General features: G+C 43.1%; 1 protein-coding gene and 2 non-coding genes across 3 annotated transcripts; 1 reads left to right on the top strand and 2 right to left on the bottom strand.

The window, feature by feature from the left end:
• The first annotated feature begins 3855 nt into the window (after positions 1-3855).
• Positions 3856-3929, top strand: TRNAN-GUU (transfer RNA asparagine (anticodon GUU)). Its single transcript has one exon. It is a non-coding gene; the product is annotated as a tRNA-Asn (tRNA).
• A 1112-nt stretch (positions 3930-5041) lies between these two features.
• On the bottom strand, positions 5042-8334 carry ABT1 (activator of basal transcription 1). The gene is made up of 3 exons (XM_025891167.2): positions 8056-8334; positions 7240-7445; positions 5042-7095 (listed from the first exon to the last, which is right to left on the bottom strand). Exons 1-3 carry the CDS (start codon positions 8294-8296, stop codon positions 6733-6735), a joined length of 810 nt encoding a protein of 269 aa, XP_025746952.1. The 5' UTR covers positions 8297-8334; the 3' UTR covers positions 5042-6732.
• A 1864-nt stretch (positions 8335-10198) lies between these two features.
• Positions 10199-10287, bottom strand: TRNAY-GUA (transfer RNA tyrosine (anticodon GUA)). Its single transcript is given in 2 exon segments — positions 10199-10234; positions 10251-10287. It is a non-coding gene; the product is annotated as a tRNA-Tyr (tRNA).
• Positions 10288-16835: the final 6548 nt, after the last annotated feature.

Raw genomic sequence — 16835 nt, 5'->3', positions numbered from 1 at the left:
CTATTTCATGCCTTTCTTCTTCCTTAGCCCTGTCTTAGCAGGACACTAATGTCTCAGAATTGCTCTAACTTTCGAAGAAGCAATGTATACTGTTATGACAGCCAGGACCCAGGTAAGTTGCGATAAGTAGATTTATCTGTTCCTTGGTTTATTTATTATTTCAATTCCTGAACACTGGTATTCTTCCTTGATTCTGGTAGTCTACGGACTAACCAATAACTAACCAATTAGTCAAGTTCCTGCACTGGAACTTGAGCTCTATTTTTTGGTAGATAACTAGATATAATACTTTGTGGTAGAGGCAGCATCTGAAAGGAACGTTAACCACTCTTCTGGTGCCTTCCCCTCACTGTCCTTCTCTACATCTAACTGTCTTCCGTGCAGGCGGCTGTCCATCTTCTGGACTAGTCATAAGCACAGCTCCGTTCTTGGCCCTGCTGGTAATAGAAAGTGTGCACTGGATCAGGCCCTCGTCCCCTTGCACAATCATTACAGAACCGTTAGCGTTTCTGTGTATACACACACATCCACATGCATTTATACATACATATTTATATGTACACCTAAGTGTCTGGTTAAATGGGCAAGGTAAGAGTTAAAGGAATTTTGAGAAGGGAGAGGGTCTTGCAGGCTGGAGAAGGCAGGGAAAGCTTCATATAACATGTGGGATTTGCAATAGGTCTTGAATCATGTGTACGAATCAGGGTGTTACAGGCAGAGTGGGAAATGTGATCAGCGCTATGATGATAGGAATGAGTGTATCACGTGAGAAAGCCAGAAAAGAGACTGAAGCTACTGATAAAAACATAGGGTGAGGCCAGAGGGCGGAGGACCGTCAACAAGCCCATTCCCTGTCCCCTAACAGGGGTTTCGAGAAAGAAGTTTGACTTGATGAAAGAAGTGGATATATAGAGGAGGAAGGAAGTTCCTGGAAAGTGCCAAGATCGTTTGTTTAGGGAAATCGAAAGATAGCTGTACCCCTGAGGCAGATTTGATTCCGGATGGATGTAAAGAATTTGTTCTCATCCATATACCATCAGTCAAAACAGAGAAGTAAGCAAAGGCCCAGGGCAGAACCTTCAGAAAGAGTTGTTCATAAGGGTTACAGGGGCCCCTGGGTGGCGCAGGCGTCTGTCTTCTGTCTTTGGCTGGGGTCCTGATCTCAGGGTCCTGGGATCAAGCCCCGTGTCGGGCTCCCTGCTCAGTGGGGAGTCTGCTTCTCCCTCTCCCTCTGTGATCCCTCTCCTTCTGTGATTGCTTTCGCTCTCTCTCCAATAAATAAATAAAGTTAAAAAAAAAAAGAGTTGCAAAGAGAATTCACACAGCCAATAAATGACAGAACAAAGAATCAGCGTTGGTATCTGAGTCTGTGGTTGATGTTTTTCTCACTATGCTACTGTGGTCTATGATTTAATTTGGGTAAACGAGTTCACCAGCGAATCTAGTACAACTCAAGTCCTGCCATTGGCATTACCTAGCATACTTCCCAAAAAAACCAAACAAACACTGATGTTTTGGCCCTCTGTTCGACAATTTAAATCAGAATTTCAGCGAGCTGGGCCTTGACATCCCTATGCTTTAGAAACTCTCCAGCTACTTGCATTGTCCATCCGGAGTTGAGAACGTTAAGTGAACTCCTTCCCTTGCTATTTTTGCATACCCTGGTGTCCTTCCTGGAATGCCTTCAGTACCTTTTGTCTGTACCAAAGAATTTCACGATTTCTTTATTTGCTATATAGTTTTGAAATTATTTCACATGTAAAATTTCCAGTCCCTTGTGGACTGGTATTCTTTGTTTATTTGTTTTTGTATTTCACATAGACTCAAACACAGTACTAGATATAAAGTAAAAATGAATAGACTTGGCTTGTCTTGACTCAGAATATTTTATTCTGTCATAACCGTATCTTGCTTTGCTTTGTTTTGTTTTGTTCTACATTCCATTCACTTCCTGGGCTGTAGCCCTTCAGTTAGGCGATTCTGGATTTGTTTGGTTTCTCAGGAAGCAGTGACATTCAAGGATGTGGCTATAGAATTTACCAAGGTTCAACTGGATTCTGAACAGGAGGGTTTACACTGGGATATGATGATGGAGAGTTATAGAAATCTGATCTCATTGGTCAAAAATTCCTTTCCCCTTTGAAATGTCTTTGCCTCTTTTTGACTGTTAATAGTGCTGACATATCACAAGAATTTAACTGACTTCTCTCTGATGCGGGGTCAGAATAATCAGATATTTCTAAAGCACATTTTAAGCCAAGAGACTAGGTGCTTCAGCTTTCCATTACCCAGATGTGTTAGTTTGAAGTACGGCTAGAAACTAGCCAGTATGTTGACTTACAGGACACTACCCTCTTTACTATAGACCAGAAACTCCCTTTGAAGTACTCCTCACTGTCGACATGTAGTAGGAAACATACTAGAGCTTAATGGTTCAGAGCTTAGGTTTGGGAGTTCATTCATTATGAAATCCACCAGTGTGTTACCCTGGGCATGTCACTCAACCTTTCCAAGGCCAAGTTTTATCTAAGACAAAATAGCACATTATTTGGCTACTTCTTATTCTCCTAGCAAAGAAAAAATACATTACATCATAATATTTCTGATCACCTGTCTCTACCCTTGCTCCCAGCTAGTGCGATCTCTGTCTAGGGACATCTTAATGTCACTTTGCACTACCATCCAGACCTTTCCATGTACCGTATATTCCAAAATACTCAAGTTTATGTCGAAGATCCTAAGTGGATTTTTTGACTTTGAAGTCTCCAAGATCTTATTTTACTCAACCAACATTTTAAATCTTAATGTTTCACTCCTTTTCCTCCTGAAGAAGAAATTCTCTCTCAAGACTGTGACATAGAAATCCTGCCTGCGTTTCCAGCTTGCTGGCCCACTCTACACATAAGCCAATTAGATAGGTGATTAGATGATAGATAGATAGATAGATAGATAGATAGATAGATAGATAGATAGATGATAGATAAATACAGAAATGGGGAGATCTCTCTAGAGAGGGACTGACGTAGAGAGATGAGAGAGAAGGAGATTTATCATATATGTTCTGCTTCTCTGGAAGAACCATGACTCAAACAACCACTGACATTTTTTAGTGTCTTGTTACACAGCAATAGCTAAATGTAGTGACAAGGCTAGAAGTTGTCTAACAGACCTAATTACATCCAAGTTAATCCTTTTAGGCAGAATATCATGTGCTGTGTACTTGCTGTGACTTCATCAGGAAGCACATAATGTTCATTTGTCCCGTTGTTAATGATGTTAAATTTGATCCCTAGTTTCAGTGGAGACCTAAGTCTCTTCTTTGTAAAGATTTGATTTTCTCTTTGCAATTAGCAAGATAGCTCTGTTCTCCTACTTTGGTACATGAAAATATCCAATTTCCCAGGAAGGACACTTTTACCCTATAATTTGAGGTTGTGTTGATGAGCCTCTAGGTTTTCCCTTCTTAGTTGTTCTTCCTGGTATCTTTCCCATTTAATGTCTTCATCTATACAGAATCCTTTTAGGGCCTGTTAAGGGTCAGCAAAAACTCCCTTTTTGAACTGAAAATGAATTCTGTCCGGATGTCCTTTTTTGGATTATATTCACACTAACTCGGGTAAACAGCAGTCCGACGCCCTTCTCCCCACCCAATCAACATTCCGAAATTCCTCTCTAAGAATAATATCCATATTATCAAAACTTGTTTTGAAAACAAGCATAGGAACAACAAAAATCGTGCGGGGACAGTTCTTCAATATATATACCCAACGAAAACTTCATTCGTAAAGTGTATCGCACAGTGTAGACTGGAAAAATGAAATGATCAGGTCTCACAAGACAACCCTTCTCACCCCCGTCTCTGTGGCGCAATCGGTTAGCGCGTTCGGCTGTTAACCGAAAGGTTGGTGGTTCGAGCCCACCCAGGGACGGCCCCTTCCATTTAAGGACAGCGCTTAGAGCTTGCCTTTTCCTTCCAAAACTTTATATGACAATATTGTTTCTGACCATTCTCACAGATTAAATGAAAATCTAGCTAGCATCCTTAGCCAGATCGTCTTTGGGATAGGGGTAATATTCTCTTGTTCAGTGACTAAAAACTTAGCAAATACGTTCAATACCCTGAGTCAGATCCTCGGGTAGGGGGCCTTGGACATCCCCAAGACACTGTGAACGAAGAATGCTGGAGGCTTCTGTCTGGGATATCTAGTTTCCAGTGACTGGTATTTTTCTAAATCATGTTTCCTCGCTTATAAATCACAAAAATGGTCGCTTACACTTTATTCATAAAAGGCATTTTGACATTATCTACCAAAATTACTCTGCGAGTTCACTTCTGGAAATGTATACGATTACTATATTTGTACAACTAAAATTGACCCATGTCAGGGTCATTCATGGCCACATTTAAAAAAGAGAAAATTTAAGTGTAAAAAAGATGTTCTCCTGCCCTCGAAGGGCTTAGGCTCCAGGGAATCAAACTGACAGTTCTGGGTAATTCATTTTCTTCCACCCATTCTTATTTTCATTTCTCACTCCACCTGTTTTACCCAGTTCACCAGGCACTGGGTGTGAGCTCTTTGTGCAGAACTATTGAACTGGAGCCTGAGATGCTGACCTTGAATATACTGATACCTTTATTTCATTCAAAAAGTTAAGCCCTATATGTGTTTTATTTTATAAGTTGTTAGCAACCTAAGGGGAAGAAGTTTCTTAATCTTGATATTCTCTTTATCTAGCAAAGGGGGCAATGGGCACTGAGAATTCTGATTAAATGAACAGCTTATCAAATTCTGACACTGGATTTTTCTGGCTCACTTGGAAGACACCATGACCTCAGGAAACAATCCACATGAAACAAACTCACAACTCACAGAAACCAGGGTACAAGTTCCTAAGACTGAGGGTGTAACATTACACACGTCTCTGTTGATGGGTATGAGAGGTATAGGCATTGTGGGAAATGTTACACCAAGTAACCATTATTTTTTACTGTATGGTTGTCTTTATTCTCCCAAATAAAGCACACCTACCAAATAAAATCTTAACATGACTAAGATTTTATTTTAGAACCAAAGAAGTGGATTAGTCCACTTCACCCAAAGAACAAATGAGTAATTATATTGAGGACAGTGGGTAAAAAAAAAAAAAAAAAATAGTACAAGCAAAACCCAAATTATTATAATCACTCTACTACTTCCTGTAAGTTTAATGAACTAGATATTGACCAGTTCTTTTTAAGATTTTGAGAGAGAACATGAGCAGGGGGAGAGGCAGATAGAGAAGCAGACTCCCCCTGAGCAAGGAACCCGACGTGGGGCTCAAAGGCAGAGGTTATCCAACTGAGCCACCCAAGTGTCCCTTTTCTAACATTTTTTAAGTCATCTCTACACCCAGCATGGGGCTTGAGCTCACAACCCCAAGATCAAGAGTTGTATGTTCCAACTGAGCCAGCCCCGTGCCCGACCAGCTTTAATTTATATATTTATTTATTTTGTAATTTAGTTTAGTTTACTCTGACACCAGTTTTCAGTTTCTCTTAGGGGCTTACATAGATTCTTTGTGGCCTCCAGGGCTGCTCTGCGTGTTGCTTATGAACCCTCCCTCATCTAAGGCCTACTTCACAGAAGTGCACCTGTGGGGCATCATTTGTGCCTGACTACCTCCCAGGCTTTGCCTACCTTTACGATGGTTTGAATCCAACACTACATCCACAGACCTGTTTCCAAAAACAGGACTACACCAGGCTCAGTCAGACTTCTGTTCACTTTTCAGGACTGATCTGGAAAACCTGGTGAAAACTGCCCCATCTCTGAAGCGTGTTATCCGGAATCAGCTCCATATTAAGCACTGCTTCCCTTCCCAGATAGAGTCAACCATGCCCTCCCATGGCCCCTACTCTACCCCTTATATACATGTATCATGATGCCTGCAATACCTCTAAGAAATAAATTTCTTAAATGTCTCTTTCTAGTGGTAACTCTTAACACCAAGGGCCATGTGTCATTACCTACTATCCCTATGTCCTCATATAGTGACTTAATAAATGCTGAACTAGATAACTGACAAAATGGGCTAAGAAATTAATCTGATAGCTAGAAAAGGGTCCAAGCTGAACTGGGGGCGTGGGAGAGGAATGGTGGCTCTGAGACCAGGAGATGAAGTTAAGGGGAATGAACAGGACATGAGAAGATAGAAGTTAGAGCTTATAAAATGCCCCCCACCCCCAATAAACTACAAAGGCATATAAACACACAATTTTTTTCTTTACATGCATTTGGAAGGTGGCTCCCCACCCAGTCCCATCCCACTAACCCCTGGCCCTGTTAATCTTTGCTAAACAAAACCGATGTTGCTGCTGCCCTTCAACTACAGTTGGTAGAAGAGCTGCCTGGACTTGACATTATCAATCTAGCTTGAAGTAAAGGCTCTTCCTGGGTCCAGAAAGTGGGATTTTTAGAGGATCTCACTGGGGAGGAGGCAGACAGCCAAAAATCAAACAAAATTGGCATCTCGCAGTAGTCACACCCTTGCTAGTATGAATTAGGTGCCTCAGCCAGGCAGGAGGAGTTGGAGGGGGACCAGAGGAACACAAGACATCAATGTCTAAGCACCCGCCAGACTCCTGCTCTTAGAAAGATAATATAATCCTTATCAGCCGTCATTATCAGGTAGACAGGAAGCAGGGCCAAGAGATGGAAGGGGTCTGTCCACCCTTCAGGAGTCCCTGACTGGTTAGGGTTCCTCCATGCTCGCTGAAGGTGGTGGCGCTCCAAAGATCTTGGCAAGCAGCCCTCGGCTGGAGCGAGCCTGGTCCTGGGCATTTGCCAGGCGAGCCCGTTCACGTCCCCCTGGCCGAGCCGCCTTCCGGGCTCTCAGCTCTTGCTCAGTAGGACGCTGGGCAAAGCTCCAGCTGCCATTCGGGCGAGCAGAGTCCCCCTCAGCGGCAAGGAAGCGCTGTCCCCGTTCCACACTTCGAAGATAGAAGTCAGTCTCACGCTTGGCCTGGGCAACCTCGGCCCTCAGGCGCTGCCTGCGCACCTGACGCTCAAAGGCAAGATGTTCGCTGAGGTGGGACCACGTGAAACGGTGCAAGTACTGTGGACAGGAAAACAAGAAAAGATCTGGGTAGGGTACGTCAGGAATGGAGAGGAGATGAGAGAGTGGGGCCAACAAAAGGGAATGAGGCGCCTGGGCTGGGAAGGCAGAGGACGAGACGAGGCAGGCAAGCCTACCCCTCACCTTGAGGTTCCACAGGTCGTAACGGAAGGGGCTGCGCCTGCGGGCTCCCATGGGCGTGTTGTGAAGACTGGCCGCCACGCGCTTGGCTACTCGCTTGTCCCGGAACTCCACCCAGCCCTCGGTGTAGTCCTTGCTGTACCTGGACCGCTTTTTGCCTCCCGCGGCCGAGGCTGCCGCTGCCTTCTTCTTGCGCCTCACGAACCCGTCTGAGCCAAAGACATAGCAGTGGTTTAGGAGGCCGACGTGGCACCCAACTAACTTCACCTCCCACTCGCCCGCGGGCCAGGATCCCACCTCAAGGCCTTTGCGGGTAAGAGGACTGCAAGGTCCACCCGCGCCCCGTACACCCCTTCCCTACGTCTAACTCAGTCTTTTCCTCAGCCGTCAACTCCTGCACCAGATCGGCTCTGCACATGCACACGCCCCGAATCCCAATTCAATTAGTGCCTCTAGGAAAGCTGGGGTCAGCTGATCATACACTGCCCCTAGACCTGGGTCACGATGACAAAGGGGATGGGTTCAGTTCTGTGAAGGAGCCTCTGAGACTTTTATCCAGCGCGTGCTCATTTCACAAGCCGGGAGATTCGGCTCAGGAACGGGGGGGTGTGCGGAGCAGACACTACAAGCCAAAGGTAAACTATCCGAGAACTACTCTGCGCTTACCGAGCTCCCCACACCCAATCCCGGCCCCCCCCCAAAGGAGCCGGGCGCCGGCCGCGAGTCCCGCGCCCCCACAGCGCCTCGGACCCGCGCAGGCGAGCCCACCGCCGGCGAGCGCCACCCCCCTCCCCGCACAGCCAGGGCCTGCGCTCTTACCCTCGGGCTGGAAAAAAACGCGCCCGACCTCGCCGTACGCGCTGAGAAGGTTCCGTACATGCAGAGGCCGAAAGCGGGGCGGGAGGTGGCCCAAGTACACAATACCCGGCACCACCCGCTTCTTGGCGCCACAAGCCGCCTCTTCGGATTCCTCCTGCCCCTCCGCCGCCTCTGGTTTCTGATCTGTCCCTTCCAGAGGCTCCGGCTCCGAACCTTCCCTCTCCAGCTCCTCCGCCTCCATGCCGGCGGAGACGACAAGCACGGCAGCCGTAAAGCGCCGCGCCGTCTGCCGCACAGCGCGTGCGACGGCCGGCGGGAGGGGGCGGGGCCGACGGGGCGGAGACGAATGGCAGGACCAGATTGGGTGGAGAGAGCGGAAGTGGGGGCCGGGTCAGCCGCGGGATTCGAAGCGGGGAGGCGGGACCTGAGGCTCGGGCGGGGGGAGGGCCGAACTGGCGGGGCTCGGGGCTGGAGAGGCCGGAGCGGAGCGGGTAGGTCCGCAAGTGGACGTGCCCTAGAGAACGCCTCGGCGAGATGGAAAAACGCGGGAGGCGGGCTCTTCTGGAAGTGTGGGAAAGCTTTGGGGAGTTGGGAGATGAAAACAGCATTTTACCCAGGGGACCCGGGTGCGACTCCGGCTGGGGGGTGATTCGCCTTTAAGGTTGACTTAAACGTCAGTGTATAAAATCGTCTGGAGTTTTGAAATGTGAATTATTTTTCAAAATTTAACTTCGAGTTCTGAATGTTTTTTAAGTTTTGAAAATGTAGCTTAACTTTGCCAATACAAGTTCTGGAGACTTAAGATTTTTGAGTACTTCAGTTGTGACCTCATTTAGTTTAAAACATTTTGTGTACTTAAGATATTAATTTGCAATTTGATTTTGTGAATAAGTTGTCCAGAGAATTTTTAATGGGCAACAGTTATTGCTCCTGTTTTCAAAACGTTATTTGCGTTGACACGTGATGCATACGGATATTATAAACACCTGTTATCCTGTGTACACACGGCCCGGCCTGAGGCGACCCCGGGGCGGCGCGCCTAACCCTGCTCTCCGGGGACCGGCGTCTGCTGCGCGCCCCGCGGCGCGGCGCGGCGGGGCGGGCGGTCCTTGCACCCCGGCGGAGGCCTCTCCCGCGGGCGCCGGGCGCAGCCCCTTCCCGCGACGCGGGGGCCGCCCGGCAGGGGGCGCCGTCCGCGCGCTCTTGGCACCGCGGCTCTTCCCACGCGCACCTGCTGCTGGGCGGACTGCAAAGACCAGCCGCCGCGAATGCGGAGCAGCCGTGCGGCCGGCTTTCTGGAAGGGGCCCGGACGAGTGTAAGCATAGTATAAACCCGCCCTCGCTGCAGCGGGACAGAATTTCCTATCCCGCTGGAACGGGCGGGTGCGCACAGAAACCGGGCAAGGGGTCCACAGCTCCCATCCGAGGTGACATCTCCTGCCAGGCAGGCGTCCCAGTTTAGTTCTGCCGGAACATGGCGCCACGCTCTTTCGTGGAGTGGGCGAAAGAGCTAAAAGCCAGCCTCCTCGAGTTCTTACCCCAGTTTCATTAATTTTATGGAAGGGAACTGTCAGTTGCTCGCCGCTTCTTTTTCTGGAGGCGGCAGGGGGCGGTAAGAGGAATTGAATTCCTGTCTTCAAAACACGGAGCAACGATGGATGAGAGAGCGCATCTTGGTATTGCTTCAAGAGGTCGGGGGTGGGAAGGGGGCATGCGGGGGGACAGAGGATGCCAGTGGACAGGTGTGATGCCTCTGATGGTAATTTATGCTGTTTTCTCTACTTTGTGTGTATTTGAAATTCCCATTAATGTTTATTCACTTAAATATCCACATAACAGAAAGGCCATGGGACCACCAAAATAAGTTGAAAACTTTGGGCCAAGAGGTCCTTCCCGTTCTCCACGCGCCCCATGACCCTTGCCCAAACTCCATGAAAAGTCAGTCTCCCTGGAGACCCGGTCTTAACATGCGCAGCTTCTTGTGTATGTACCTGCGGATCGCTTATTTATTTTTTATCATTATTTTCAGTTTTACAAGTTCATCTGTGAGCACAAACGACAATGTGCCCAGCTGTTCAAGTTTTCTTATCTGCGCAAAGGGTTCCCGCAAGCGGCGTCAGTGAAAACCTGTCAAAAGGTTGAGTCCTTCGAGCCGGATTCGAACCAGCGACCTAAGGATGACCATGTCTGAACGTCTACAGTCCTCCGCTCTACCAACTGAGCTATCGAAGGATTGGTGGTAGGGGCTGTTAGAATACCTTGAATAATGTTCATCCCAGTGGTTTTAACCGTCTTTTTAAAATTACAGGCAAACATGATTTTTTTCTAGGGTGCTAGAAATGTTCTAGACTGATAGGGGTGGTGATCTTAGAGGTATATTAAAAAATTAATACCCTTGAACACTTAAGTTTTGTGCTTTTTACTTTCTGATTTAGGTCTTTAAAAAAGAAACCACCACCACCCATGTTCCATCGTGCTCACTTAGGCATAATATAGATAGGACCATCACCCTTATTTCTCCTGCTGTCCCTCTGTACCTTCTGCCTCCCGCCTCTCTATTAAAGTGATGGAGAAATGATAATTTATCCCACATATAGACAGTTGGGTTAAAGAGGAATCTACTGTCTTGAAGTGGACATACTGCCGAGTTCATTTTGGAAACTTTGCAATTCTTTTTGAAGGACAATGAAAATAATGTCTAGACATAGAAGTACTTGACCCAACACAAGAGGCATTGTGTGTGTGCGTGTGTGTTTAGGAATTGAGTGGCTCGTATTTAGTGGGGCAAATAAATGAAACACACCCCTCTCCAAATCTAAAAAAAGAAATTTAGACATGTGTTTGTAGGGATGCTGTCATGTACTGCTAATGAGCACCTATTATGGCATTGGGCTTCCTGGCTGAACACCCATGGAGAAAGCAGGAAGCCATCTGGACAGACTTCCCGAGGATGTATCTATAGAAAAGATTTTCGATGAATTTATAAGGATATTGCTTATTAAAAATCAAAGTACTTCAAACTGTAGTCTTGGAAAAATAAATCTTTCTTCAAAAGGTCCTATCCAGTGATTTCCCTGAGAAATCTGCAACACATAATTTCTATTTAATTCAGTTATTCAGTTCCCTCTCATGAGAAATGAGGTACATTTCTTTCCAATAATCTAACCTAATCTGGGGGAAATGTGAGAAGCTAGAGTAGAAAAGCCTTAGAGAAACGAGCGGTTTCTGTGTGAGACCATCTCTTTCACGTATTGAGTGTCCTGACAGAGCCTTGAACACCACAGACATGAAAGCAGCCAGACTCTAGGGTCTAAGTTCACATTGTGTCTCAAATAAAAGCTTTTCTTTCTTGTTTTTAAAGGAAAAAATGTTTACATTTTACTTAAGTATCTTAGAACACACACAGATTGACACGATATTTATCACATAGAACAACACTGCCTTACAGACGTCTCTCATCTCGGAAGCCTCCCTTGCCATAACACAGAAGCTAATCCAAATTTCTTTCTCTTTTCTCTCGTTTATAAACTTCCAAACTCCCTCTCTTAGCCAGTGCTCATTGGCTTTTGACTCTCTGAGTGTCTCCTCATCTTCAGCATCTGCTTTTTTTTCTTGTGTAACTCTCTAGCTTTTCCAGTAGGTCAAAGCTTTCCTCTTACCTGATCTACCACTCTCTCTCTTTTTTTAGAGTTTATTTAAATTCAAGTTAGTTAACATAGAGTGTATTATTAGTTTCAGGGATAGAATTTAGTGATTCATCAATTACCTATAACACCCAATGCTCATTACATCCAGTGCCCTCCTTAATGCCCATCACCCGATTACCACATCCCCCACCCACCTCCCCTGCACCCCAATTTTCACAAAGGGCACAATGGGACCTGAGAAAATGTTCCATATTTTTCTCATCAGCCAGTGCTAGGTAATGCACAAGTACTCATTTGAGATCCCAGAGCCTCATGTCTCAGTCATGTGGTATTGCAGAGTTGATTTAAATCTGAAATGGTTCTATAGCTAACTGACTCAAACCTGCCTGTTCCTAAAGCTTACAGACCATATTCCAATGGAATACTCAGCAATAAAAAGAAGCAACTATTGATAGATGTAACAACAGGGATGAATCTCCTATGCCTTATCCTAAAGGCAGATACAAAAGGCTACATAAGACATTCTTATAAGCACAAAACTAAAGGAATAGAAAACATCAGTAGTTGGCAGGTTAGAATGTAGAGGGAGGAGTTAGCTGCAAAAGGAACATGGAGAAGTTGGGGGTGTGATGTAACCATTTCATATCTTCATTGTGGGTGTGGTTATATGACTGTAAACATTTGTCAGAACTCATGGTACTAAAAAGGGACATCTTATGTAAATATTGCCTGAATTTTTAAAGTACGAAAAGAAACTTCCGAAAAACTAAACCAGGTGAAAAGTTAAAGTGTAGGTTAGAATTTATTAGAAACCAATAAATCTTATTATCAGATTAAAAAAGACCTATATGATTATCTCAACAGATGCAGAATAAACATGACAAAATTAGGATGCATTCATGGATTAAATTTCTGCCAACTAGTAATATAAGAGAATTTCATCAACCTATAAAAGACATATTGAAAAACACTAACATTAGCATATTTAGTAGTGAAAGACTGAATGGTTTGTCACTAAAATCAGGTCTAGAACAAGGATATCCGACCTTGACTTCTCTTCAGTATTGCCCTGGAGGTTCTAGCCAGTACAAGTCAAGAAAGAAAGAAAAGCATAGATTTGAAAAGGAAAGGCAAAACTCTCTCTATTCATATATGATGTGATGATTATGAAAAAATGCTGAAGAATCTGCTGTAAATCTACTGCAAATAATAAGTTTACCAAAGCCACAGGACACAAATATAATAAATTACAATTCTATTTATTAATAAGTATTCTGGTTTATTGAACTTGAAATATAAAATACCACTCGAAAGGGTTAAAAAGTGAAATTTTTAGAGATAAATTTAACAAAAAATACAATAAAAACAACACATTCTATAACAGAAAAATCCACATTTTTCAGTTGCAAAGTCTTCCAAATTGACTTATATATTTAACGCCATCCCAGTCAAAATCTCAGTGAGCAGTTTTGTAAAAACGACAAGCTGATTCTAAAATGTATATAGACCTCAAAAGATGCAAAATATCCAAAACAGTTGTGAAGGAGAAGAACAAAGTTAGAGGACTTAACACTACCTGGTTACAAGACTTACTATAAAGCTAGATAGAGTCCAGAAAAATATACCAGCATATATACATAATCAGTTGACTTTGACAGAGGTGCCAAGGAACAGATAGTCCTTAACAAATGGCGCTGGAAAAAGTGGATATTCACATGCTACTAAAGGAACTCAGACCCTACACAGCATAATGGACAAAACTCAAAATGGATGAAGACCTAAACATAATGATTAAAACTGTCAATTGAGTCAGTTAGCTATAGAACCATTTCAACTGTCTCCTAGAAGAAAAACTAGGAGAAAAATCTTTGTAACTTTAGGTTAAGCAAAAAATTCTTAGAACACAAAAAGCATATACTATAAAGAAAAAAAGGGGGGGCATCTGGGTGGCTCAGTCGGTTAAGCTTCTGCCTTCGGCTCTCGTCATGATCCCAGGGTTCTGGGATGGAGCCCCACGTTGGGCTCATTGCGCAGCAGGGAGCCTGCTTCTCCCCTGCCTGCCGGTTCCCCTGCTTGTGCTTGCTCTCTGGCTCTCTCTGTGTCAAATAAATAAATACAATCTTAAAAAAAATGTTTTTTAAATGATAAATTGGACTTCATCAAAGACTAAAGAAAAAGTCTCAAAAGATGCTTAAGAACTTAAGATAATTAAAGGGCAAGTGACAGGTTGGGGAAAAATATAGGCAAAACATTCAGGTAAGTGTTTAAGTGATAAATGATGAAGGACTTGGATCCAGAGTGTATAACACACTTGTACAACTCAATAGTGAGCCATTGTTTTAATAGGCAAATGATTTGGATAGATAGTTCACAAAACAAAATGTACAGATGGCCAATAAGCCCATGATATGGATCCTCGATACTGTTATTCATTAGGGAAATGCAAATTACAAGCCTCAGTGAATGAGAGTTCCTGTTGGCTTAACATCCTCACCAGCATTTGGTACTGTGTTTTGTATTTTGGCCATTCTAACAGGTGTGTAGTGGCTTATCATTGATTTTTCAATTTACAATTCCCTGATTACATATGATGTGGCAGATCTTTTATTTGCCACCTGTATATCTTCTTTGGTGAGTTGTCCAGATATTTTGCCCAAGTTGTTTATTTTATTGTTGAGTTTTAAAAGCTTTTTGTATATTTTGGATAGCAGTCCTTTATCAGATATGGCCTTTGCACATATTTTCTCCCAGTCTGTGGCTTCTCTTTTTATTCTTTTGACAGTGTCTTTTTGAAGAAGTTTTTAATTTTAGTGAAGTCCAACTTACCAATTATTTTTTTTCCATGAAGTATGCCTTTGGTGTTACATCTAAAAAGTTATCACACACACAAAGTTATCACCATGCTCAAGGCTACCTACATTTTTTCCTTTGTTATCTTCTAGTGATATTATAGTTTTGCATTTTACATTTAGGTGTATGATAATTTTGAGTTAACTTTTGTGATTCATTTTTTTTTGCATGTGGATATTCAGTTCTACCACCATTTGTTAAAAATACTGTTGATTGATTTTTCACATAGACAACACAGTAATTCTATAGAGAAAGGATAAGCTTTCAGTAACTGATGTTGGTACAACTGGACATTCATATATAAAACAAAAAATCTTTTACCATCAATATAATATAAATCAATACGATATAAAATAATTAATTCAAGTTTGATCAGAGACCTAAATGTAAAAGATAAAACTTCCAGAAGAAAATCTCTGTGACCTTTGGTTAGGCAAAAAATTCTTAGAACACCAAAGAACACAAAAAATTCAAGGTATAAAAGAAAAAAAAGATAAATTGGGCTTCATCAAAATTTTAATATTTGCTTTTCAAAAGATACTGCTAAGAAATGAAAAGACTGGGAGAAAATATTGCAGGACAAACACCTGATAGACAAGACTTTTAGCCAGAATGTATAAAGCATTCCAGAACTCAATAAGGAGGCAAACAATTCAATTTTTTTTTTTAAAAAGGGAAGGATTTCAACAGACACTCCACCAAAGAAGATATACAGATGACAACTACCTGAATAAGTAGACATCATTAGTTGAGGGAAATATGAATTAAAACCACATGAGATGCCTCTACACACTCATCGTAGGAGGCAAAATTCTAAGACAGCCCCAAGATTTCCACCCACCTCTTATAATATCTGAATAATCCCTGCCCCATAAATGTGGGTAGGACATGTGAATGTGTTGTGTTGGGTACAAATTTGAATGGCTAATATTTAAAAGACGGTTCCAAGTGTTGTCTAAGATGTAGAGAAATGAGCTCTCATCCATTGCTAATAAGAATGTAAAATGGTACAGCCACATTGGATAACAGTTGGTGGTTTCTTTGCAAGTTAAATATGCACCTGCCATAGGATCCAGCAGTCCCACTCGTGCGTATTTACTGATAATAAAACACATGGCCACACTTATATCCAAGATATTTATAGCCACATAATAACTTGCGAAGACCGCCATCACCACATACCACAGACTGGGTGACTTAAACATTTCTGTTTAAGTCACAGTTCTAGAGGCTAGAAGTCCAAGATCAAGGTGTCAGCAGGACTGATTTATTCTGAGGCCTCTGCTTGGCTTGAAGAAAGGTGCCTCCTTGTTTGCTCTGTACGTGGTCGTTCCTCTGTACGCTTCTGCCCCTACTGTCTCTCTCTCTACCTAATCTCCTCTTCCTGTAAAGGCACCAGTCAGATTGGGTCAAGGCACCCTGCCAGCCTCACTGGAATGTAGTAACTTCTTTCAAGGCCCTATCTCCAAATACAGTCTCATTGTGAGGTACTGGAAATTAGGGCTTTAACACATGAATGAGGGGCATGTAATTCAGCCCATAACACGCAGTTTTATTAATAATAATAAAAACAGTAACGAAAGTTCATCAGCCAGTGAATGAATAAACAAATTGTAGTACATCCCTACAATGGACTGACTACTGAACAGTGAAACGGAATGAACTGTGGAGGCACACATGACAAGGATGAATCTCAACAGCATTGCGCTAAATGGAGGAAGCCGGACTCAAAAAGCTGCATACTGTAGGAGTCTATTCCTAGAACCATCTGGCAAAGGCATAAATAAGTACAGTGACAGTGACAGAAAGCAGATCAGCGCTTCTGAAGGCACAAGTCAACTTTCTGGAGAGATGAAAAGGTTTTATATCATGAGTGTTGTGGTTATATGATTGAGTATAATTTTCAAAACTCAGCAAACTATATACTTAAAAAGGAATGAATTTTACTGTGTTTAAATTGCATTTCAATAGAGGTAATTAAAAACAAAACAAAACTAGTTAACCATACAGAAACTTCAACATCAATTTGATGTCTTGCTGAGCATTCTATTTCTTGCTACACACAGCCTCCTTATCAGATTCCCTGTTAACTCGATTACTTTTCTTTTGCCCATAGTATGTATTATTTTTAACATACCATTACACAAATTTGTTTTTACCATATTTTAAAACTTCCAATACTTTCAAGCTGATGTTTTCAATATTATATCCAACAGTTGTAGTTGTTCTAAATGCCATGTCTGGGAAATGAGATGTCCCTTCTGGAAGTCTGAGAGCTAATGA

This window comes from Callorhinus ursinus, unplaced genomic scaffold (genome assembly GCF_003265705.2).
Source record: "Callorhinus ursinus isolate GAN/ISIS: 27379988/994484 unplaced genomic scaffold, GSC_fseal_2.0 scaffold142, whole genome shotgun sequence".
NCBI lineage: Eukaryota > Metazoa > Chordata > Mammalia > Carnivora > Otariidae > Callorhinus > Callorhinus ursinus.
Note: the sequence above shows the minus strand (reverse complement) of the source record. Positions and strands in the feature narration are given on the sequence as shown.

Bases quoted from the DNA above. Each gene is read 5' to 3' on its own strand.
- ABT1 (XM_025891167.2), bottom strand. From the start codon at position 8,296: ATGGAGGCGGAGGAGCTGGAGAGGGAAGGTTCGGAGCCGGAGCCTCTG. The intron at 7,446-8,055 runs GTAAGAGCGCAG...TCTTTGGCTCAG, and splicing joins CGTTTTTTTCCAGCCCGAGG to ACGGGTTCGTGAGGCGCAAG. The intron at 7,096-7,239 runs GTGAGGGGTAGG...TCCTGTCCACAG, and splicing joins ACGACCTGTGGAACCTCAAG to TACTTGCACCGTTTCACGTG.